We start from the raw sequence: 27151 nt of genomic DNA, 5'->3' as shown, positions 1-27151 counted from the left end.
GGATTCCAACCTTTATACAATTGAGTTTCAATTTTCATCCATTCCGAATAGGAAATCGCCGATACCTTCTCAAAAACAAAACTCCAACATTACTCCAATACGCTTCCCCACTACAGAGAACCGAGCTCCAAAAGTCACTCTCTTCCGATGAGCCCCACAATATCCATTTGGGGCGGGTTACAAAACATCATAATGGCTCTAGGCTCCGCCCAGAAACCAGTCTCTGGCTCCACCTTTGGGGACATGCTCCCCGTATCATGGCCAATTTGAATGGACAGCAGTCAGTCACGGAGTGAGGTGCTAATCAATATCGCTGGGAATGTCGAGTAGGTGGGGTCTAACTGGTTGTATGATGGATTCTTTTTGGGTGCTGGGGAGGAGCGAGCATACCATTTCACATCGAGACAGCCCCGGTCACTCAGAGAACTATCCAAGAGAGTCTGCGATTTCGGAGAGGGTGAGTCGTTCAGCTGATACAGGGGAGAAGGCGTATTCAAGTGCGCATGAGTCTTTCTCAGTCATCTGAGCGAGGAAGCAATCAACTCTCGGTTGTGTGCTCGTTCCCTATTCCAGTTCCATATAGGCTTGGAAAACTCACAGCGATACTTGTACTGTGTGGCGGGAAAACCGGTTTCTACGTATATTTGGGCGGGTTGTTCTCGAAACCAAGTCGAGTACTAGGCACGCATCGTCTCATCCCCCTGGCACAGAAAAGAGGAGGTGCACCCGGACCGGACTGGTTCGGGACTTTTGCAGGGAGAAAATTCTGAATGTGAACGAAACCAGTTAGTAGTCGAACGTGAAGAAGTGTGCATCGTTCGTACGCAGAATCTGTATCTGAAGATGTTTCGGGAGTTTTACCCCTAGGATAGATTCCTGTATTTTACGTCGTCGTGTTGACAAAATAAGGACGACAACGTCGAGTGAGACAATAGCGAAACGTAAATATTCGTACGGCTCCTTGGCATCGTATGATCGGTTTTTGGCGACGGTGAACCGTTATCTTTCCTTTCCCTTCTTCGTCCTGCAGCGCTCGTAATCTTCTTCTTAGCCGTGTAGTTTTTCGCCGTCAGCATCGTCTATTTCCGGTGAATGTTTGTCCGTTTGAGTTTTTTTTTTCGTTTCGAGGCTTAGTGTTCTGTTGTCGTGTCCTCCAGTGGATTTGATAGAGTCCTGTTTGAGTTATTTTTGATATTTTTGCGTTTTACCGTGTTGTTTTTTTTCCCGGGATATTATACATGGCAAAAAGGATCTAATGCAAAGTGAAATTTGTTGGAATGAAAATATGAGATGAAAATTAAGAAAGGACGACTGTAGCGGCTATAGTTCAACGTTGTCGGAATTCATGAAAAATATCATACAATCCTGAACGGTTTTATGTGCTCCACCAGCAACAGTGGAAGGAGAGTACGGAAGGAGTGGAGGCGAGCATCGGAGCTTATAAGATTTAGTCGTATAATGACACAGTAAGGGGTGGATTTGCTCGCGTCGACCACCCACCGCCGCCCACTCCCGCGGCTTCTGCGACATTCAGTGCGTTGTCTATTGTCAGCGATAAGCACCGATAAGTGGTTGTACAACCAAATTGGACTTGCCGAAGCATCGACGCCAACGACAAAGATAACGCCAACAACAACGACACATACACCAATTGGTCCATCAACGTCTCTGCACAGAAGGGGTGGACATTTATACGAACCCTTGAATTGTTGTTGTTATTATCCTCTTTGATTTTGACAAACACTCGTTGGAATTATACTTTCATCGTTCAGTTTATTCGTTTGTTTGTTTATTTTTTTTTATGCTTTGTTTTCTGTTTGTTCGAAATCCTGTTGCATTTTTATTGCCGTAATTTCGGGAATTATTGTGGCTTAACCCAAAAGGACTATTAAACATATTTAAGTGTTGTCTTGCGAGACATTTGCCAATGGATTAACGTGTGACACTGAAAAGTGCGGATCATTTGTTTACGATAAGACATCAACATTTAACTGACACGAGTAGGCACAGGATAAGACGATAATCCAGGCTGTTCAAGGATTCATGCTGAAAAAATGACGAAGTTGTTTATGTACATTTTAGTGTAACATGTTCGCAGATTTTGTACAAAATGTTCGGCTTTAGTGTTTATGGAGTTCAGAGTTGATGAAAGTCCTTACGCTTGATTAGTTTCAATTCAAAGAATTTAGTAAAGCATTACAAAGGAAGAGTTTTGAGGATTGTACAGAAAGGTACAATCGCGGTGATATATTTAAATGACGATGGCTGCATACGCACAGTTTGGTTATGGCTATCCGACGGCAAGTCAGGTGAGATTTTGTGATAAGATATTTAGTATGTAAGCGAGTGAATTCAGATTTAAACAAAGTAGTGGCCTAAAGGAGGTAGTTTCATTTTGAACCTCTTTAAAATTAACCGAAAAATTAGATCCAAATCACGTAGGATATTTAGAAGTGTACGAAACAGGCTTGTTTTCAAATTATTTTCTAGAGCTTCTAATTTCTTATCATGGACCACAAATATCCTTGCCGGAGGTTTACACCAGTCTTTTAACTGAGAAAACTAGGCACCATTCCAGTTTAGTAGATTTGTCCGATGTAAAACGTCTTCTCTGATTCGTTACTGTTCACGTCCTATTTGGATTGAGACCTCGCTGAACTTTCATGCGTAAACTTCCCTGTAATTTCAAAAAGACGGAGATCATGTATCCATTTTCCTTATGTAAATAATAAATATTAAATAGGCAATTATGCAAGTGGTTAACTTATAGATTGAAAAACAAATCCACTTGTTTAATAACCAATAGTCTCTTTATGTTTTAAAACCACAATTCTGCCTGGGTATAAATATCCTTTGAGATTGGTCTTTTTGCAAAACAAAAGTCAATGAAGCCATGTGGAAATAATAAAAGCTTGGGAAACAAGCTCTCCATCTATCACGCTTATCTGGGACGAATAGTTCGAAGAAGATTTAAATAAAAACTCGGGTATGATTTCCTTTGATCTATGAATTCGTCGCGGATATTATTTGGCTAAAATGGCCCATAATTTTGCTAATTGTTCTTCTCTATTTTATGGAATGCAAAGGAATATTGTGGAACTAATTTTTGAAGTTGGTGGAAAATTTTTCGCAATTTTCACGTTCGCCAGTCCGATTTGATGTCACTTGATAAACAAACAAACCGGGACCCATGGTTTGTTCATTTCTCAGATTACCAATTTTAGCTTCTGAGTTGCCTGAATTCTTTGAGGAATTGCTTCTATCCACTGCAAGGCAACTAACGACTGTAAATGACTTTCCTAGGGAGACGTGGTCAGGATCTGAATATGCGATTTACCATTTATTCCTTTGTTTTCTTCAAGTTCTTGTGTTTCTACTTGTGTTTTTTCTTTTAAATTGGCTAAGAAGCATAGCGCATACTCAACAATGACGAATTGAAGTTTTCCAGCCTACATTGCATCATAGGTTTGACAGGATTTCTTGACTCCGAGTAAATCCAACATTTTTTTCGGTTTGCCGTTGTGAATTGCCTATTTTTGGTGGGTTTCGTATCTGCCTTTTTTCAAGATCATCACCAACATAGGTAGGGAGAATATAATTCTTGCTGAAATCGAAATTTTAGGTGGTGTAATTTTTTAAATCAGAGGGTAATCATCTTACTTGAGCCTTAGCTGATCGTTCAATGTCCTCGTTATAAATACTTTGAACTGAAGTAGACATAATCTTGAATAGCAAACGATTCCTTTTTGGAGTACTTTTCAGCCTTTATCATTTGTTCAACTGATGACAGCAAGAATTCTCCCTTCTACTCGGCATAGTAGCTCCTTTCTACTATAATTTGTTTCTATGATTTAAACACTAGAATCAACTTACTGTCGTTCAACAGTTTGGGAAAGATTAAATTCTATAATGAGAAATGAGTGTTGCAACTTTTGGCACCCTGACTTTCGGACATAACATCCTTTTTATCACAGAATCCAATTTGAAATTGTGAACGCTAAACCTTTGACGATTGTAATCGAAAAGATTTTCTGCACATGCAGTTTTATATAGGCCGTCTGGGTAAAAACATTACCTACTATTCATTTTTCTATAGACTAGCATTTTTTGGATTCCTTAATATATCAATATATAATATATCACTGGATACCATGCATACCATGCATGTAATTGCATTTTCAATTTGGTATTGATCTGTTTCTATGGTATTATGTTTACCACCTTTTTCATTGAGCTAGATCTCCAAGAGCAATTCAAAAGAGTAATTCGACCAACTGCGTAATTTTCCTAAAGGACGAAAATCGACAAGGGGTCTTTCGGTAAAATTATTTGAAGATTGACTTTTCTATTGTTATATGAGTGGAGTGACGCAATCTTTTTAAAATCTAAAATTATGATAAAACATAAAATATATTTAAAAACAAAAGTCGGACCCCACTAGGTTCACAAGATAGTCCTACCATAAGTAAATAAATGAATACATTTTCTGGTATAGGAACCTGCCCCACGTTGGGCGCCATTTGTTAAAAAGAGGAAAAGGGAGTCTTAAGATTAATTTTATTAGTTAATTATTCCGCCTATTTTTAATTGATAGTGGTTTGACCATTCGTATAAAACAAAGGGGACTTGTCATTACTTAGGGACGAAAAACACTTTATGGGACTTACGGTTAGAAGAGCAGGCACTGTACCTAAAAAAAATTAATGAACAATTCTCTATTATTGTATAAAATCATTGTGCAAGCCAGACGCGCTGAATAAGAGAATAGCTAGGTCCTGGAATACTATATCGACATACAATAGAATAAAATATATTGGGGCACCTATTGTAGAAAAAGAAGACATGATAGATGTTGACGATGGTTGTACATTTCCTAGAAAATGGCATCACACTTCTACTACGACATTAATGCGTCTTGCATTACCATGTCATCTAACAACTTCCATATCTCTCCTGTAATTTCGCAACCAAAAATATCCCATATGACTTTGGAAGAAAAAGGAAAAAAATTAGCTTTAGGTTCAGAACTTTTTTCAAGTTAGACTCTAATTTCGGGAACCAGTTCCCTAGACTTTATTTTTCAGGCTTTGCTAAAATACTGAAAGGCAACATGTCAACAGTGGTATTCTGTTGGGATTACCGTATTAGCCTCGTACCGCGCATTCGTGTTTTTCTTTTTTATCAAAACTATGATATCGAGTTGGCGGAAATATTTGGTGAACTTGACTAAAATATGCTTTGATAGTCTCAGAAGCTCCTTCTACTAGACTGATAAGAAGTCTCGTTTCTATTCCAAGGCAACTTATTCCTCCCTTTACGTTAATCTGTGTCTTAATGACTTAATCGGTAGCCCAGGTGCTAATGCCGCCTGCGATTTTCAAAAGACCTATTTGAAGATCGTAAGAAATGGTCCCCTCTTATTTTTCTCTTAGTCAATCTATAATTTATCTACGGTATACTCCCGAACTTTTCAAAATCCTTGAATTTTTAAATTCTTTATCAACTCCTTTAATACTGGCATCGCTTATGGCTTTATTGGTCTTGTATTTTTTAAAGATTCAAAGTTTTTCGTCCAGTCGGTCTCGTTTTATTACCACTTGTAAGTAGTTACAAGTCCGGCGTCTTGTTGTCATAAGCTCACTGAATTTTAGATTATTTATTGCCGAATCCTATAATGCGGAAAGACATTTTCACGAACTTTGCCTCCATTGACCACTTTATGGTTATTACTGCACTCCTGCAGTTTGATTCTCCAATATCCATTTGTTAACCTAAAGGTCTTACTTTTGCTATGTCTTTCAAGGAATTTGATTTAAGTGTATTAACCTTCTCACTACGTGTTCCTCAAGGAATTCTTCTTTGACCTTCTTTTGAATAGTTATCGGTTATCTGCTGAAGATTGTTTTATTATGCATGGTTGTATTTATATACACTATTTGGGAACTAGTGTATATTTTACTGAAATTCAAAATTGATAGGCCCAAAGTCTATATGCTAGGATGGTTACAAATATATTATTTTTGGTTACCTTAAGAGGGAACTGCTATAATAATCTAATTAAGACTGAAAAAATGTTACTCAGCTCTGTATTCATCCATTTTCTAGGGGTAGTTTTGAAATATGGTAAAACTGTATTACGTTTTTTGATTTCCTCGTTTTAAAATACGTTTCGTCACTAGAGACCTTACGCGCAACTAGTTTTGCGTATCCCGTGCGTTTGATGACTCTGATGTGTACCCATCTTTTTGTCTAAAAAGTCCATCTCTTAATCCATTTGTCTATAAATATATCATGACGTACTTTGCCCAAGTAATCCTGTACATTCCGCTTTTATCCTGGCTCTCTTTAGTGGTTTTAATGGAATAGAATTTTGTCTTCAGTAGGAATGTTCTACGGGTTGAGGCTATTTGGACTCCTCTTTTTATAATAGGGTCGTGCCATCGGTGACTAAGTTACTGTTATCCTTTTAATTGGCTCCTTATGTTAAAAAAAAATATTGAGTGCTGTAGGCTTTGCGAAGAAAACAAGAGAAACATTTAACATAAATTGTCATTTTCAAAACTAAAATGAGTAACCCATCCTACAGAATCGAAAAAAGTATGCTTTCAACGAATTCAAATCGTGGTCTTCATGGGGCTCATTTAGTTTATCTTATCACTTTGTGCAAAACGATGGTAGACTATAACTTTCAGAAGACTGGTCTTCTATACTTGAAGGTCCTTTGTCATGTATGCCTTTCTTCTATCGGTTCTACACTCGTATGGGTTGTTCGAAATTAAGCATGTAAATCCTTATTTACAAGTTTGAATTGATTTGAGTTACTGGAGACAGTGTGGAGTCCTATTAACCGCCCGGCCAGAAATACCACAACTTTTGATGAGGTTTAAATGTAATGTTAGGGTATCTATAAAAACATCCTTATGTCCAGGACCTTCAAGTCAAAAAACAAATCATACAATTTTAAATACATCACTCGACAGACTTACATATTTCTTCCGGAAAATTTGAAAAAGAGGACTCAGTTTTAATTCAGTGATATTCAAACTGTTTTCACCTTACAATGCAGTGTTAGCAAGGATTTTGAAAGTAACAAAAAACATTTTTCTGAAACACAAACGAATTTTTGGTAAAATATTAGCGAAAAACTGTCTTGCAACAGTCTTTTTATTTATCTACATGTTAAATTTTGACGCCGTACGAAATTACTTGTGAAAAGTATGAATTTTGAAAAAAAGTATAACTTCTTGTATTGGCGTAATCAAAACAAAAAAGTTGCACAATTTTGTAAATACCGCTATTTAGGGAACCAATAGTCCTGCTATTGTCTTCTTTCAATAAACAACAATTTGCTTATTAGATTTGTAACCGTACATTGTGATAGCCCCCTTAACGTTCAAATTTGCTTTTTACCAAGTTACTTTTGAACATGTCGCCAAAGGCAATTTCTTCTTCTCGATAAGTACATTTTTCAACAAAATCCGGTGAATAAATTTTATTTTTTTCTTGTAACACTAAAGTATAACACAATATCTGTCCATTGAATTATAAATGCTAAGAAAATAATCAAAGTGTGAACTTCAAGCAGCAATAAAAGCCACAGTTTTCAATTTAGGCTACAAAACATGACTTTATTAGTAAGAAAACAAACATTAAAATAAAGGATGGTATTTCAAGGTTCAGTTGTCCTCTTATCTTAGTCTTCAGAGTAAAATTTTACTGAGGAAGAGGATAACTTGTTCTAAGATTAAAACTCACTGAGGAAGAAAACAATGGTCCTCGAAATATCAGAATATGGGAAATAAAAATTCTTATTCGGCATTTAAAGAAAAAATTCATTGATTTATTTTAGGTTTCTTTCTTTCTAAAAAACAAGCTGGAGGAACCGACATATATAACAGCAGAATGACTTAATTATTTGAGTGACATTTGCATGTAATATTGTTATAGCTCAGCATGTCCTCATATTCGATATTTTGTTACCGGCGGTTTAGTCACCTCCTCTAGGCGACATTCACCACTAAAAATGAGCCATAAAAAATTTTAAAAAAACCCAAAATTACCTTTGTCCAATAGCTCGAATTATAATCCTTAGGCAAGCGGGCCCATAGCAATTGCCGTAACCGCATCGCTTCTGTTAACTTCGGCTTTTTATCTGGACTCCATTGTTGTTGATCTGGAGTGCGTTCAAGGGAAACAGCTCCACGCTATCAAACTATTCCATCTACTTGCTTGACTATCCCTTACTTGAAACTTTCCAATTCTTGGTTGATGCCAAAAATATTCCTTCCATGCAACTAAATTATGGGTTTCCTAATCACTGCCGACCACTTGACTTTCTACATCAAAAAGTAAATAAAACCAAGCGGGAAATAATGAACTACCCCTTTACTTTTCAACGAGCTTTTGTTTTTGTGATTTCAGTTATACTTTCAATTCCAGCAATAACTTGCTATACTTTGACTATTTTCGGACCAAGTTTTGCACCGTACTATATTTTTAGGTTCCCTCTGATGAACTTCGTTATTAACAGTGTTGTTTCAACGCAAGGCCCGACCCCATGATTTGCTTAACCTGTATTTGGCAAAAGCAAAGTAAAATGTCTTTTACTCTAAAGCAATTATTTTGTTATTCCTTTTTGTTGTCTCAATTATCATAGAATAGTTTCCATTATAGATAAATAAGATAATTTCTCTTTCTCGATGCACGAATGATTTCAACTGCTAGAACTAGCTTTGTTGAAGTCTGCTGCATATTAGCCTATATTACAAAAAAAGTTGACCTCGCTGTAGGTTTCAAAAAATTTTATTATTTCCAAATTCTACATTTCGGGAACCAGTTGCCCCCTTTTCGGCACGTTTCATTGTAGTCTCCGAAATACAGAATTTCCAAACAATGAAAAATTTTTAGCCAAAAACAAACCAAGCACAATTTTTCCTGAGAAAATGTATTTTCCGGCAGTAAATTATCGCCAAAGCAAATTCCTAATATCCACAAACCCCGGCTATAAGCTTTTCATAATTTCTGCTATCCATCGAAATTCTGAAAAACTTTTGCATTTTGCATTTGCATTCCTTTTTTCGCTAGTATATTTGTTTTATTTGGGCTGTTCCGATGTTTCGGGAACCACTTGCTCCCTTCTTCAGTGCTACACTGAGACGAGCGCACGTCTCAGAGAGAGGGTGTTTTGCCTAGCTCAGAGCCTCTCTATATTTTGAATATGCTGTTCCTAGAAAAGCGAGTTAAAATCGAATTAGATTAGATATTTCCTTAACTTTTCGAAATGAATAGAAAATAAAAAAATAGATGGCCTCTTGACTTTGCTGGTCATATGTTAGCGCTTCACAAGCATTCATTCTCAAAAAGGGAAAGATTTTATTTATTTCCATTTTTTTGTTAGTTCCAAAGCAACCATTTTCTTTATTTATACTTTTCATGCGAGTGGATAACATTCTGACATAAGTAGAATCTCCATAAAAGATGTCACATTTACTACCACTGAATAAGCCTGGTAAAATATCAGCTGTCATTTCTAGTATTCTCTACTAATCATTGCCTTCAAGGCAATCCTCCATATTGTACAATTTGGAGGTGTTTCTGGTCTTTTCCAGACTGAAAAGTTTCTAGGACAGCAGTTTGTCCGCAACTCAATAATTTGTTAAGACCACTGTGTGTCTCTAATTTATACAACGCTAGCCTACCCCCTACTTTCAGCTTTCAAAACTTGGTTACTACTGTCAAGCTGTCGAACTCAGACTACTAACTGGGGACACTACACCACCAAATATCTTGATTCCTCCCCCAATCTCTCAACACATCAATCGAATTGGCTTGGTATTGATTCACTCACTTCCCTTCAGAAATAATCTTCATCGAGTTACGCAAATGCTGCATTTCGGGAATTTGCTATTCTATTTACCATTAAAAGGGAATAGAAGGCTATCGAAGTTTGTTTTTTACGTAATAAAAGACGTTTAACCCAAAGTGAAAGATTTTTCTTTATTTCTATTCAACCTTTCCAAAGTAATAAATAAATATACATCGATAATTAATTTTACTATTGCAACTTAGATAAGGGTATATTTTATAAAAAGAACCTATTGTTTAATAATAATAAATAAATTAAATTAAATTAAATAAATAAAATTAAATAATAATATGGAATCCTCTTCTGACATCTAGAAACACCCGCCTAACTCAAAATCTTTATTAAATATAATTTATAATAAACATCAATTTAAATTGGGGGTTTCTCTAAAAAAAATTAAAAAATATAAAAAGTATTTAGGTCCAGCTTTCTTTAACTCTGGGATCAGATTGTTTTTTGACATTTGAAGATATAAAGATGAAAAAGTCGATTAGTCTGTGGTTTCATGAACTAACTACCTTACTTGTAACTTAAATAATTCAAAACAATCCATCTAAATTTGAAGGGCTGAAGTTAGATATTTCTTCACTTAGCTTTGCTCGTAACATAAGAAACGTTTCTGAAATATTAACTTTTTGCAAGAAAAAATCAAGGTCAGTTTTCATAAGTGGATTAGACAATAAGTGTACTTTTGCTAAACGACGATTGTTCGCTTTTCGCATTTTATTTATTCCACAAGTCATAGATAATTAATAACAAAGAAAAATAATTGTCCAAATACATAGGTCGAATGGAAAACATAAATAACGCAATGTGTTGAAAAGTAAGTTGCAAGTTACATAAAAAAATGACGGTAACTAATTCAATGCAAAACTGTAAAGCAAAATTATCCTAATTTAAAACACTTAAAAATCTATAAAGATGCATAAATCAGAGTAAAACAATACTGATTGATCTATAATTATGCTAATCTCAATTATTTTATGATAATGCATTTCCAATTAGTCTAGACGTTAATATTAATTCTTAAATAAGAATGATTTAAAAACAATGTAAACTGTAATTTCAATCATCGTTTGAAATTATAATTTTGTATTTAATCACGACAATTACTGTAACGATTACTACTGAAATTGGCTACATATTCTTCCCGTGGAATATCAATAAACTTAGAATGAAATTCATTTCCAATAAGTACTAATTTTGCTGCCATCCTAAGACAGGGAAGGTAATTTTATAATAAGATGGGCACAAGTATAAAACCCTAATTATTTCCTTAGCTATTATTTATTTGCATTAAAAGCAAGAGAAAGCTTTCAATTATGTAAATTTAATTCACACGGTGAACGCGATTAGATGAAGCACAATAAAACTTAGTTTGATAATTAATGAAAAAAAACAGGTGGATATCAAAGTGTTAATGTTATTATAAAGTGATATAGAACATGATTTTAAATTAAATATTTGAAACTAAGTGAAGCCTACCATGAATAGCATCAAATTGCAAAATGAATGTTCATTGAAACTACTTTTTTTGCCAAGATCAATTTGTAGAATGACATAATATGTATAATAATATTCATATGAACACGGCACTGAGAGACAAATCGTTCCTAAAAAAAAAAAATAAATTGCAGGCGGTTTTTCAGGTGTTGTTGCTAACTTTTGTCTACCCCATTAATAGGATTTTCTTTCAAGCACTTCACGAAAATTGCTAAATATCTGTATATGTACACATTAGTCACTATTTCGGAAATGCAGTTATCGCCTCCACCTCACACCCGTCAATTTAAAAGCTAAAGATAGCTTAGATACATATCTAAAGATATGGATGCGTTCTTGCTAATACATATTTCCATTACAGCCAAAATTTTCCTTATCTTTTTTTCCCAAAAAAAACTAATTTCAATCACACGTTCGTCTAATGACTAAAATTCGATAACAGTGTCGGCAAATGGCTTGGAACTTTTTCCAAACAAGGAGGATGATTTTGGTTTAATCTGTATTTGTTCAATCTAAATTTACTAGTAAAAAGCATGAAAAAAACACCCAAAATGAACAAATATCTGAAGAAAATTACTAATCGTATGATTTGGATGATAGGCGATATCACTTTGGCGGCAAAATGGCTGGCTGGTTATAGAATTTTGGTTTTCCCGATTGGTGGGTAATGTTCCATTGTTGTAATAAACGGTGGGTTTCAAAATTGCCTGAGGGTGAGCGAAAGTAGATATTCTATTTTATCTTTAGACAGAAATCAGTGCTTATATGTAGTTGCTGATAACAAATAGGCAAGCTGAGGCGCCTAAATCAAGCATATGACGCTTCTTTCTCCATTGTTGCTTTCAATTTGGATTGTTACCAATATGTGAGTATTTCGGGAAGCAAGGGCGAAGCAGTCAGTGAAGCGGATCTCATTTCACTGCATGCCCGCAGTAGATCGGATGCAAGGGGTTAAACAAGTAGCTTCTCCTTCTTCACAAATAATTAAAATAATAAAATGTATCGTGATTTGACGTCGGATACCAGTCAACTCAGCTGTGAATGAGTACCTGAGTCAAATCAGGGTAACAGTCCCTGGCGGGCGCAATGCTGACCACATTGCCTTCTATAGGGGACTGTAATCCAGTAGTGTACCGATATGGTCTTGAATGGAGTACTTTAACACACTACAAGGCCCTGATCCAACTGGATTATTATTCCAACGATTATTATTATTATATATATTAACTACTTATTTCGGGAGCTACTTACTCCTTTCATTAGTGGTTAGTACTACTAGGTGGCTACGATATTTGACGTTTCGAACTCCTCTGGAATGCCACTTGCACTGAACACTGCAGATATGCATTAATGGCTTTAGCTCGGCCTTCAACAGAAAAGTTTCAATTAAACTTATTTTGCAATTTTACAATCAAAATTTCGGTGTGTTCCTTTATAAAAAACAAAATGATTTTCGTCATCATTTTGATGGGCTGATAAAACATGTTGGTTACATACCCTAAGATTTCCATCCCTTAGAAGATTTTGAAAGTTGGTTCCCGAAATGCGGTGTTTGCAAAGAAAAAAAAAACAAAAATTTAGTCAAAAATTTAAAATTTTTCTTTATTTTCATTCTACTCTTTGTTTTTGGAAGTGAGATGCCAACCTATTGGTCTACATTTGTGCATAAGTTTAGAATTTTTATGAATAAATCCTGAATTCTAGTGCTTTTTCAGTTTTGAAGGTTTTGTGTAAAACAAAATCTTATTAAAATCGGTTTATTGTCTGTCGTCTGTCTGATTGTCATTTTTCTCGCAGACGGTTATACCGAATGACACAAAATTTGTTAGAAAGGGGGGGAACTGTGAACGTGCACGCATGCAGTGAGTTACATCCTTCTAGGTCAAATTTAAGGGTGGGGGTTCCCATACATGCAAAACGGGACTGTACATTTTTTTTCACTAAATATAATCATGTGGGGTATCAAATGAAAAATCTCAATTAGTACTATTCAATGCCAGTCTTAGTTTTGACATTTTTTGGAAAGGGGGGGAGCGCGGGGGTTCCAAAGTGACCATTTCTTTAACGGACCCATCCTCAAAAACTACCCAACCGAAAGATCTAAAAAAAAATCAAGACGTTGCCACTAGATGATGTCTGGGCTCTAAAATGCCTTTCATACCGATATCTGTTAAAATAAAGTTAATAATAGTATATCGCCATAATTTTTAGTGATTGGCTGCAAAGCCCCCCTTAAATTCATCTTAGCACTACGAAATTTTGCAGCAATATATTATAGCTATAACATAGAGTATGATCTTACTAAGTTTGGTGGAAATTGCACTATTACTAACTGAGATATAATATGTCAAAATTGTCGTTTCTTTGTCTCTTCAAGAGTTTGAATATCAGTGTCACCCAAAAGTAAATATTTTCACATAGCGTATGCATATATTATGTACTACGTACTAATGGGACAAATGGACGCCACTATGTCTTTATAAAATAAATGCACAAAACCGTTCATACCTGAAGCGTGCAGCAACCGGTTTTCCGAGTTCTTTAAGATGATCGCCTTTGTATCCGGTTCGGTTTTTGATTACCGTAAAAGAGGTATAGAATGGTAGTTAAATTACCTGATAGTTCATAGGCCTCCAAACTTCTTGGTACTACTGCTCGGTCTGTTTTGTTTCTTTGTTGTAGAGTTTCTATCCCTGTAGAAACATCTGCAACTTTGAAATTATAACCTTAAGTGTGACAATTCCGGCTTTTCACTGCATCCATTGTCTAGCTGCTCCACTAAAGAAAAGGATATGCGGTGTATCTAGGTTGCCTGGTGGCGTACACTTTCTAGCAAGATAGATTTTGTCATTCTTCTTGGTAACAAACTAAAGCGAAAATCCGTGTTGAGACTTCTCTTCAGTAAAAAATCACGTTATTAAGGTAGCGTTGACTGAATGAATTTCTTCTGCATGTAGTTTTCCTCTGTCTTCGCTTTCCTTTAGAAAGACCACTTTACTCTTAGCTCCGCTTTCATTAGCTTCGATAATAACAGGAACTTGGTTGAGTCCAGGTCAGGCAAATGTGTGAAATTCTCTGAGATTGTATTTATTTCCACCTTTTCTGACTGGCTAACTTCGCCTAAGCTACATCTATGGGGATGATCTAAGGAAGAACAGCAACCCCAAACGCCGTACTTCCATTACATGTAACCTAGAAGGAAGTACTTCGTTTGGATGCAATCTCCCATTTCCCTCTCCCCTTCTTCAAACTTGTTCTGAGGAGCGCCTAAGAAGTGTTTGAGTCCATAAACCTGAGATTGGAGGTTTCATATTCTTCTGATTGATCAAGCCACGCCCTATAGTTCATTCTACATTGCACATAGTTACAGTGCGAAGCACAATAAAACTAATTTGAGTGTTTAATATGTATTAACGGTGCTTCGAGCGCTTTATTTGTATTTCCCAAAATTTCGGGAACAATTTCACTGAGTATGCCGAAATAGGCTTCTCCAAACCGTACGGGGCACGGGGCCTCGGGAGAGGTAGTTGAAGAATTTATTGTAAAATGAGAGAAAATGGAAATAAAGCATGATAAGTTATAAAAGTCACTCCATAGTCATTCATCTATGCAACCACGGCAGGGGAGAAAAGGTCCCTTTTTTTCATTGAAATTACTACATCCATCCGTGCCACCAAGAGAGCTCCGGAATCTCCCTTTCCACCCCTCTCTCATTAGGCCTGAATACATTGCAAACCAATTTGAAAAATATGGTACTCACATTGAAGATTGAAGAAGAATGATCACAACAACAGAAATCTTTCAAGTCCGTGGAGGTAGTGGAGTCATTTGATTATTGCATTCGAATATTTCGGAATGATTGGCCTATTCTGGGTCTAGGGCTCTTTCTTCGCAATTAGATATCGAGGGTACCGCATAAAACAAAATCATATTTATTTCCTTATGTTTCCAGAGGGTAGAAAAGTACTTTTTTTATGAAACAGTATTGAAAATGGATGACACATGCTGAACCTAAACTGACATTTTCATTTGTGGCTAAAACGTCTAGTTTCATAAGTGCTGTGTTCTAGAAAGTCGTTATTCGCTCTATCTCTATGATTTGTCGAATTTTTCTCTCCTTCTCGTCCCTGTATTGATACAGTGAATAAATTGGAAGTCAAAAAAGAAAACTTCTTCTCTACTCGGAATTTGACACTTGGGAACCCGCGTAAATGTGGCTTCAAATTCATGTTTGGTTGTAAGTTGGTATCATCGTTGACCACTGTTATGTCGGTTTCGAGCGTTATCTCTGATTTTGCCTGTTCGCATTACCCATTTTTTTAGTTTACCTCAATCGGTTGCCTCAAGACTCAAACTCTCCGACTCTCTTTCGTCTAAAGTTTTGTATATTTCATATTTTGAGTCATTGGGAATATTAGAGAGCAAAAAGGCTGGCTTAATTTTCTCGAAAATTGAAGTGTATCACCGGTGTAACACATTTAAGAATGGTTGTTAAATGGTTAATGATTTGCGTGGTTTTACCAGTCCAGTTAACTAACGAAAACTTTGATAAAGTTAGGGAAATAGCGCTTAAAAGTTGAAAGATCTATCTTGAAATGTTCCGATGACATGCCTTGGTATGCCTCTATGCTAACTAGGCTCGAGAAATTGTTGGTTGGACATACGCGTATTTCAATCACAGGTGTAATATGATTCGCGCCATGAAGGAAACTTGGTCCATTCACAAAGGAAACCATGGGATGTAAAAAACAAAAAACAAAAAATAACGGCCGAACCGCGCGCGAAGATAAGTCGTGAACCAGGAGTGGTGCATGCAAGATGGATCTCATTCAGACCGAAAGCATCTAGCCTTCATGTGACACTGGAGTATGACTACCACTCTTTCTTGGATTTTGAGCTCTTAATTACACCTGAAGTTCCCTTGTATATAACCGGAATAACAGTAGTCTTATATAATAGATAATTTATACGAGGTTTGAAAAAGTTCCACGAGTCAACTTCTAAGCTCATCAATGTAATTTCCAAGGTGCTATCTGCCATTATAAAAATCGAAAATTGCTATCTCCTGGACTGCTTACGATCTAAAAAGAACCTCCCTGTCGGGATCGAGCGTTCAATAGGCAATAACTGCAACGAGACTTCTGTTTTCGGTCATTTGCCTTAAGGCGCCGAAATTAAAATTTATTTCAGTCAGTTATTTATTCATTTACTTAATTCAAAATGCACAATAAACAGAAAGTTTCCAAGATAGAATGAACAGAACAAATAAATCAAATCACGAGGACAAAGGACTAAGCTGCACGCGCAATAATGGTAAGGGTACCATATTACTGAAGCATACTCAATAATATTTCGGATGAAGAAGTTACACACCCTGTGGGACTCCAGACAAGGGAAGGAAAGGAGTTGAAACGCAACTGCTGAAGGAGTTCCTACTCACTCTACCACATGAGTGAAACCTTAATCAGGCTGAAACAGATGGCCGAAAGTCATACAAACCGAGCTTCTTGGGGAGCAGGATATGATTTACGGAGTCAAAAGCTTTGGAGAAGTCAGTATAAATTGAATGAAAGTCTTTACCTTCATTGAGGGATTTAGCAATATTACCAAACCAAATAAATTAGTTACAGTCGTGCGCTCCCTTTGAAAACCATTGTGCTCCTTGGCAATGGGATGTCCGAAGCAAGATGAAAAACAATCTTTCATATATTTTTCCAAAATTCTAAACACAGAGCAAAGAAGTGATATGGGCCGGTTGTTTGCAGCTAAAGAGGCATCGCCTTTTTTGTGTACGTATCTGCTTCCAATTGTCTGGGAAGAAACCTTCATATAGACTTTTGTTGAAAATTAGCGAAAGGTGAAGGAAATATACAGTTTGCATTCCTTTCCAAAAATATCGGGAAGACCATGAGGACCAAACTTGTCGATAAGAAATTCGATAATGGCAGAAAGCAGAAGAGTGATAGGGACCCTTGGACTTAAGGCATTGCTCAAGTGTTTACCACGAAAATGATAAATCTAAATACTCATTTTTTTTCCGAACAAAAACAACAGCCAAGTTAGCGGCGAAAGCTTGGACATCGCCAGGGATACTGGCTATTAAGAAAAAAAACAGAACTAGCATTTTGGCTACCTTGTTTTATTTAAACAAATCCCTTCTTCAGTATGTGGAAGAAATTAACACTGAGAAACGCAACAACCGATTCCCGAACCACGGTATTTGTTTAAATAGAGCCATTTGCAGCTAAATCCGGTATAAAATCCGGCTCAATAGGTTACGGTGGGCGGGTCACTTAATCCGTATCGATGAGGATGATCCCACCCGGAAAGTCTATAAGCGCAATATCTATGGTAGAAAAAGAATACGAGGCAGACCCTGCCTAAGATGGAGCGATGGCGTAGGTCAGGATGGCAGACAGCTTTTAGGGATATCGAATTGGTGAACCTCGGCGCAAAACCGGGATGTCTGGAGTTCCTTATTAAGGCAGGTCTAGACCGGATACCGGTTGTTGCGCCGTTGATGATGATGACTTGCAGCTAGAAAAGGAAGTTCTGAAATACTGACTACTCGCTACAAAAATGGCAGTTTGATGGTTTGCTGGCTGGAAGTTTCAATAACTGTTTACACCGCCTTAAGGCACTTGCGAAAAGTTACATGTTGCCTCAAATCCACCACTTTGGTACCATAATTTACGTTTAGAATAGCTCACACCAAAAAAATTTCAGCGTTTCCCTTTGTTGCGGCACTGTATTCCATTGCACTTGCAGGCCTAGAGCGACATTTCCCAAGACGAGTGTAAGAGCAGGATTAACATTGGCAGCGATGGAAAATGGGCCGAATTTTGAAAATTTCCTAATATAGCAAAATTGGGCAAAATCACTATTTATGGAAACACCGAGAATAAATAGGAAATTTATTCGATAAATTCAATGAGCTAAGACCCGCTCGAATAAAGGTAAATTGTCAAGCTAACTCTTCCACAACGTCTCAAGCATTCCATTCAAGTTACGAATTATTATAAAAAATTAATTCTTGAAGACATGCTTTCTGGGATCGCGAGTTAAGAACAGGTGATAACGCCTGGAGTGACTTTCTTCTGAAAGCATAACTCCAATTACGATGAAAGATTGCCTTGGAAAATATTTTTGCTTTCTATTGGCTAAAAGTATCTAATCTGTACAAATTCGTATTTCGGAGATCAACTGCTCCTTCTTCAATGTTTTATCTTATCTTCTTCAATTAACGCTTCGTGGAATTCGATTTGAGACTATTCAATCTATCGCCAAAGGAACACTCGGTCGCGACTTATTAAGACGCCATGAATGATTGGGTCAAATGTTTAAATAAAAAGTAAATTTGGATTAATATGAGTGTGATCCATTTTATTTACGAAATCCCATTACTTCTCTATACGTTAACTTTTTGAGAAAATAGAGAGGGTGTCGGGACGACCACAGTTATCAACTTTAATGGAATATACTGTATACAGAGGTGGAATTTTCCATGCTTACAAAAATAAATCCTTGTATTGTCTCAGTTCGTTTGAGTAGATAAGTAGATTTTTTTTATATGTTGCCATTTATGAGAATATAGAAATATTTGGGCCTAAACAGGGTTGGGCCATATCGTCAATTGCGGATGGAGTGTGAATATAGAAATGTCGAACACTTACACAGTTAATTGGGAAGCTAAATTATAATAAATGAATTATAACGTCTTACAACCCAATTGTCCCCTTCATCAAGGGTACAGTTGGTTCCCGAAGTACAGTATTTTCGATTTCGAATTTGTTTTAACACGGGAAACAAATAAGGCCCAACCTTCAATTATTATGGACTTAGGAGGTGGTTAGTTAGCCAAGGTTTAAATAAAATTAAACCAGTAAGATTGCTTTTCTTTTGGCTGGAAATTTGATAAAAATACCAAGCTGGCCCCTTCTTCAGAAGAAAAGCATTGAACAAGGGCAGTTGATTCCTGAAATTAGGTATTTATTCTTTTACCAAATTTCAAACAAATTCCAAGCTCCAAATCCTGTACTTCGGGAACCAACTCTACCCTTCATCAGTGTGTATTACACGAAAAGAGCACTCTAATGAAGAGGACATTTGGGTCCTAAATATTGTTCCTATTTTATTTTTTTTATGAATTATCAGTTCTTAGAGAGAAATAGGTAGTATACCAGGGGTAGAGTAGCCTCCACAGCACAGCTAAATGGGTTGAGAGGATTGTTTTCTTTATTGGCTGTGAAAATATAAAAACTTCTTCCAAAGAAAAAACACTGAACAAGGGGGCAGTTGATTCCCGAAATACGGTATTTTCCCCAAATTTTTAGTCAATAAAGGATAATCCTTGAGTAACTACCAATACTAGAATAATTGAAGTTTGGAGCTTATTTGCTTCTAGTGTTTAAAAAAAAGAAAAAAGTCGTAAAGACTATACTTCGGGAACCAGCTCTTCATCAGCGTGTGTTGCATGCAAAAAGCACCCTGAAGATGTAAACAATTTTGTCTTAAAATATTCTTCGGTTTTGCTTCTTTTGTGTAAATTATCAGTTCTTAGACAGGAAGCGGTAGTATATCAGGGGTTCAGTCGCCTCCACGGAAAAATTTTAGTTCCTACTCATCAAGCAGAGGATTTAGGGGACTGACTTTTGATCTTAGCATTAGATGCTGGACTCTACCAAACCTTACTCATTTGACCCATATTGAAGTACCGAAGCGTAGTTGGAAATATTCTAATGTTATTTAGGGGTCCCATTTTCCATTTGAACTCAAAGTCCGGTTAGCTTTTTTTTTTAAATGTGTTTCTATATAGAAATCAAAACTTAGCTCTGTCTTTTAAATACAAATACATCATCGTAAGGCACCTGGTTCAAAACCAATTTACATTTACATCTGTTGGTACAGTGTTATCTCCACTTAAAATGCTTTATTTACTGAATAATTCATCTGCAAACATTTTTCAACAATTAGAAGAAACAGCACATCTTCACAACGAAATTCAAGTAGCAACTGTAATATGTATACACGTGATGCATAATAAATAATTCTGTTTCTAATTAAAATTCTTTGGATTTATCTCATCATAAAAAAAATGTTTAAAAGTTTATTTAATTAATGAATTTTCAAATATTCAAACATGAAATACATTGTAAAATCTCCAACTGGATTCATATGTCTCCTGGCAATTGCAAATATCGAACCTGCTCGCCCTTGCCACATTCTATTCGCCAACTAATTAATTTATCACTGACTTGATTCTAGGGAATGAAGAAAGAAAAATTGAAATACTTTGGATATCGTTTTAAAAAATTTTTAATTCTTATAAATATTCATGTGTTTTGTATGAATGCACCATACTCGTATGTTGTCTGGCGGTGTGCAATGTCTTGTAAAATCCAGCACCAAACAACATATTAGAGGCGACTAATTTCAGTAGTGTTTCAGGGCGATTTTTTCTTGGTCACTCTAACAGTATCAGAATTCAGTTGTAGTTATTTCAGTTTTACTGCATTTTATTAATATGTTGCTCATTCCGAAATCAGAGATGTTGAGATACTAAAAATCGCCACAGTTGCTGTAAAGTAATGTATGAAAGTTTTAGACCATATGAGGCGACTGTCCTCCTTTGGAAATCTGACGAGTGACCAGTTCAGTATCAAGGGGCTTGGAAGGCTACTTGCATCTCTTACAAGCTGGAAAATTCCCGCCTTTGTTCGTCCTGGCAAACCTTCGTAAAATGTTTTTCAATTCGATGGTATACCTTCCTCTCATTATCTTATTCAACTTTACCTCCAACCCCAAGACTACAGTGCAAAAGGTAACACTAAGCAGCTAACATTGTCAGAACTCTAGTGTTCTCGGAGTTGAACCTTCAAAAAACTTCACACAAGAAAATTCCCATCATCTCCACATCACTCTGCTCTATTCTGTGCAACCAAGGGTAGTTACGCTGTACACTCGAAGCAAGGAACTTGTCAAAAAGAGACCGTGACAAAACGATCTGACAATCTGTAGGTATTCCGTTCACGGTGATCATGTGAATGTCTCGAATGTTGTCACATACGAGAAAGATATGTACTACGGGCTACGACCCAAGACAAGCTGACAAGATTCCTCCTGGTCTCCTACCAATTGATAAGATACTGATCAATTGTGGTGATCGATTCTGATTTCTTCGCCCTCTAAACTACTTCCTTGCACTGAAGCCCAACGGCCATACAGTCCACCTTGATCGCTGCCATGATCTCTGGTGTATTATACAAAGTCCGATCAGTGATCTTGCAACTGAGAGATCGCCTTATAAAAATATCGCATGCAGTATGCTGGATTTACCGGCTGTTATGTGCAATTAATAATTCATAAATCTCAGTTTTAGGTCTGCCAGCATCCTCTGAGTTGCCTCCAGAGGTTTCCCTAGCTTGGTCCGGCCGATCGTTAAGTTATTTCATCATTTGATGAGTTTTTGCCACTTTAGCCAGTGATCTTGCGAATGTCGATGACGATTGAAACTTGGAGATTCTGAGATGCGCACGTTCAGAATTCTTCAGCTCCTTGCACCTTACAGCCAAGGGGGTTGGCTGGTTTGTTGATGTTTCTGATCAAGTTTGCTCCCATGCGTAATGTGCAATTGACCATCAGTCGATCGTGGATCGAGACTCCAGTGATCATATCAATAGATTGTGAAATATTATAAGAAAGATATTTTTTTATCGATTTCCATAAAATCGGGATATTATTATAACAGTATGTATCGTTTATAACGCAACCAACGTCTGATTGCAATCGAAAAAGGCATTAAAGGATGTGAGCAATTTGATGCCAAGTGTATGATTACGAAGCGCCGGCATAGTGGTAAAACCATTTTTTCGTTCTGTACCGCTTTATGGAGTGAATCAATTGGTATGGGACTACTGTTGAAAATTGGCGAGGACTTGTCAAGACGTGGTTTAAAGTTTATGATTTATGACTGATTATTCGAATGTCAGATGAATAATAAATAATTATGAAATTATGAGAGTTTAAAGATGGTAGGTTGACTGGTTTTTGTGGATATTGTCTGATTGTTTTGATTGTTCTTTTAGGACGCGTTCTACACAGATAGAAGATGTAATCTACAAATTTAATGTAAGATACTTTGAGTTTTGCAGAATGATGTATCTACTTCTAGTTATTCAAACCAGCTGCAAAAACAGGAAATTGGTTGTTTTGTCTTTACAGCTTCCATAGTCATTGTATTAGTTTCCTTTAAGAAAGATTATTTGTTTCAGATTTCAATAAGCTTCATCTAAGGTCTGATAAGAAACTGTATCTTATTAACCATTGTTCGCACATCGATTGATTATCATTAAACAAAAAACAAAAGTGGACCTTTGATTGCAGGCCCCTAACATTCGACTCTATCTACTTTGTTATCTAAGCTTCAGCTTCCTAAATCTACTGATTTTTTTACCTCTTTCCAAATTTGGCAATAGGTTACTACTAGGGTTGCTTATAGCAAGATGTATTCAAATGTGTATTTTTTACCTACGTCACAAATTGTGCAACAATTTCCACAGATTCTACCACTTTCCCATTGATAAAATAAAATCATATATGAGATTTGACGGCGCGATGGTTGAGGGGGTTGAGCGTCAGCCTCCCAATCTCGCTCTGGGTTCGAGTCCCAATCGTCATGGGTGTCTGTGTTCGTGTTGTGTTTGTCTCGTTGCTGTGATCACTTGCACAGCGTTAAGTGTAATAACAGCGAAACTGAAATACAATCTGACTTTGTGGATGCCCTATATTCCGCCAAGGAGTGTACGGAAGAACATCTAAAAATCCAAATCTACGAATTCTTGTCGATTGTACGATTAGATTCAATAGCGATGAAAACTTTCAATCAACAACCAAAAGACACCTGGCAGACGCAGTAATATCCATTCTAATTTATTGCCTGTCTATGAACAGCAAAAAGGATGACCACTCTAGAGAGAATATCAAATCCAAGCTCTGTGTTAGGGTGGACTTTATGAAGATGCGTGCATTCATACCTTCTAACAGGAAACGTCCTTGACCCTAGCTCAATTTTATTCCACATTCCTTTGTATAAAGCTGTTGACACGAAAAACTTTTGAGGTCTTTGGCCAACTCAAGAATAAGCTTCCAATCTTCTCGTAACTCGCAATGGCTTAAGCGTTTTAAGTTAGAAGTAGCAGGGTACAATCGGCAAATCGAAAAATGAACCATGAACTGGGACCCTTTACGAGTGGCCGATAGTGGCCCTCTATCGCTTACTTCGACTCGGTTCTTACTTTTATCGGTGTGAGTGGTAACTTACATCATAAAGCCCTCACTTTCTCTCTTGGAATGGCAGAAAACCGGCTAGATATAAATCAAGGAATTAACTGAAGGTCCGTTGTCCAATAAAAAGAGGAGGGTGATGTCAAATCACCCAAATATTTAAGACTAAGTCAGTGATATTATATCAGTAACCTTTTCAGTCTTGAGGACGCTTTAATGAGGAATCGCGGTATAAATCCTAACTGTGGTAGAATAGTGGAGCCTTTAAAATATTGTGCAATTTTTGGGTTCTATTTTTGGTTGTCCCGTTCAGCAGTGAATTCAACCCCTTTAGACCAGGTTTGCCATCTTTCTCGGTCGTAATCTTGGTCCGGTTAAAGTCGAAAGGTCCTCAAACCAAATCGAAGCGTTTAAAGCCATTGTGCAATATTATGAGGTATATCCTTTTTAGTCAGTCTTTGAGTTGCTTTCCGATGAGTAAGATTTTAATAATTATTTGTTAGAGTAGTTGCACTTCCGAGGCGAGTTCTTCAGTTGGTTGGTGCTGGTAAAATGCGTCAATGAAAACCACGACCAGGATAAGAGGCCAGTGCTTCTCACAATGTTTAACACATCTTTAGCAAATCCCGCATGGTCTTCCGATTTCGGGAATCACCATTTTCGAAGGGATTAATCTAATTCGACGGTAGTTTAGGGGAAGCCGAAAAACATAAGCGGTAGATATGAGGGGGAAATCACTAGATGTTCGTTTCCGCCGGAAGGGGGGATTGCCTCTTCGATCACGGTTGCAGCTGATTAAATTGCTGGATCTGGAAGCGAGTCGGTAAAATCAAATATCAGCCAGTGATAAGTCCCTTTTATTCGTGATTCTGCCGGACTATTCGACCAATGTTGTGTGTTTACTAGTGGCACATGATTGAAAGCAGTCCTTTACAAAACCCTGAAGGTTTTGTAAAATTGCAGTCTTAAATTTGTTGGTGTGAAACTCTTTTCAGCGCAGTTCCACTCTAGCAAAGTTATAACTACAATTTTACACAATTGGTGTTTTGGCAAGACTGTTCGGTCAATGTTGTACGTTTGCCAGTGGCATATGAATGAAGGCTGTCCTTCCGGGGTTTTGTAAAATTTTGGTCCTAAATTTCCTGCTCCGGCCAAAATGTTTGCAAAATCTTTGGAACAGCACCAAGAAAAACCTAGTTCTTCTGGGGCTATCCCTAGTGTCATCGGTAATATGAGACAACGTCAAGTCTCCAATTTCAAGGAATTGAGAAACTTTTCAGCTGTATTTGATTGTCCCGTTCAGTACATAAGTCTAGCATCGATCAGAAATGTTGCAAGAAAGAAACTAAGGTGATAACAGTATGCCGCAGCCCCTGCAAAGTTATACTGTCGTTAACAAACACTTGTGCTTATCTGGCCTGAGAGCCTAAAATCGTTAATTTCTATTCGTTGCATTACAGCTAATGTTTGGAATATTTGCATCTCTAGCGAATGATTATCAGACAATAAATAAATGGGGTCCGTGTCAAAATCTCGCTTCCTCTGTTAAGTGGAAGGCCCACCCTTTTCTTGGGCATGTGCCCAATACTTTCAAAAAATTATGTGTTTTTTTGGCTTGGTAGGTTACGATCGCGGACTAGAGGCCATCTAATCAGACGCTGCCTTAGCGTCTCCACCGAAAGCGGCTATGGTTACGGTCAGGTTAATTAGGAAAGCCCCCATAGACACACCGGGTCCATTTGTAGTAGCCACTTGGTTGGCGTCAGATGTATATTATTCAGTGAAAGTTTTTTTAGTAATCAACATGCAGGTTAAATCAAATTCAAAATGACTCGTCTCTCGAAATGGTTATTGGAAGTACCTGGTTTGCGCGGAAAGCGGCTGGCAAACAAAGGTGGGCTTCTCCAGTTGAGACCACTTTTAATCAAATTTGCCACGTGTTGATTGAACGTCACTACTCAATTTTGATGAATGTTCTCCTATTAAGGGGAGATGGATGCCATAGATAATGGTAGTCAACAGAGGAGATGAAGCATCGACACAATTATCTGAAGAACGTTACTTTTATGACCACAAACATACTTGGCCCCAGTCGCAGAAAAAAACGGCTGGTTCGACGACAACCGGGCCATGCTGCACTCTTAAAGACCATGAACACGCGCAGACATCTATTACAAATTTTGCCGAGTGAAAAAGTGACTTTACAGACGGAAAATGAAACCCGATAGAACCAACAGCTCTGTGAACTCGGCAAGTACAGGAAGCCACCGCGCCAGTTGCGGAAATTTTACTATAAATTAGTGGGATGAAGCCCCATACACCTCGACTCCCATCCTGCAGAGACAAAGAGGAAACCCTGATTTCCGATAGAATAGATAAAATACTGGATAGTGAATACTGGATAGAATATTGGACCGATGGATTGAGTATTTTGATGAACTGCTCAAAAACTAGAGTTGGAAGTTCCGCCAACTGAAGACGACGGACAAATGCTACTACCACCAATCATGGAAAGGATAGTCCGTGCGATTCACCACCTTGGGAATCATAAGTCGCCAGGAGCCGATGGAATTACAACCCAATTGGTTGAATATGGAGGCGACCAATTATACCAAGCGGGTTACCAGCTTATGCTCAAGGAGGTATCAAGTTGCTGAATAACATATTCTCTGCTACTTCATAGTTCATACGCTCAGAACATAATCGGTCCATGCCAAAGAGGTTTTAGTCCAAGCAAATTAGCAACAAATCAAATTTAACTCTGCGGTAAGTAATGGAAGAACCTTTGTAATTATGCTATCAGCTGCAGCATTCGGTATCCCGACGAAATTAATAGGACTGACTAGGCAGACCCTGACCAATGTAAGAGGCCAGATAAAAGAAGTAGGATTACTCTCGAGGCAATTCACTAACACTAAGGGATTAAGGCAAAGGGTGTTTCATCAAGCATCCGTTCTAGCAGGCCCTGGAAAAAGTGACTCGTGATGCTGAGGTAAATGCGAGAGGCACCATCCTCTTCAAGTTCACCCAACTACTGGCCAATGCTGAGAATATCGACATCATGGGAAGAACGACCCGAAACGTAGAAACTGCCTTTGTCAAGATCAAGTAGATGGAGCGAAATCTTGGGCGGCATGTTAATAAATAAAGTAACGGAATGAGGTGAGGGAGATAGTATTCCTGGAAAATCTACGAATAAAACTATGTTGGAAATGAAGAACCCTATATTTGTCATTACGGTAGAGTCTTTTCATGACATAAAATCTCAAATAGTCTTGGTTACCTTTCAAAATGCCCGTTACAATCAAAAATACATCCGAAACTGCTATTCATGCAAGCCGATTTTTCATAGAACTCCACTTACAACCTTGGATACAGCTGCCTTCTAACGAAAATATCAACCCGTCCACTGATGTTAACGATGCTGATCTAGTTGTCCATACCAACAGCTGAATATATTTTCCAGAAAATCACGAAACAAGCCGTAGAACCAAGGAGATC

The 27151-nt window shown here is 37.2% G+C and overlaps 1 protein-coding gene across 2 annotated transcripts in view; it reads left to right on the top strand.

The window, feature by feature from the left end:
- LOC119649338 (homeobox protein araucan) overlaps positions 1-27151 on the top strand; it is a 312591-nt gene that overhangs the window by 115297 nt on the left and 170143 nt on the right. Inside the window, exon 1 of one of the 2 annotated variants that reach the window (XM_038051445.1) lies at positions 805-2309. The exons of the other annotated variant lie outside the window; for it this stretch is intronic. Within the exon in view, the coding sequence (XP_037907373.1) occupies positions 2256-2309 (54 nt within the window). The 5' untranslated portion in view covers positions 805-2255. Of the gene's footprint in view, positions 1-804; positions 2310-27151 lie in introns of those variants that run through there. 2 annotated transcript variants of the gene reach the window in all.

Source organism: Hermetia illucens, chromosome 2 (genome assembly GCF_905115235.1).
Source record: "Hermetia illucens chromosome 2, iHerIll2.2.curated.20191125, whole genome shotgun sequence".
NCBI classification, from domain to species: domain Eukaryota; kingdom Metazoa; phylum Arthropoda; class Insecta; order Diptera; family Stratiomyidae; genus Hermetia; species Hermetia illucens.
The sequence above is the reverse complement of the archived record's forward strand: the minus strand, read 5'-3'. Positions and strand labels throughout refer to the sequence as shown.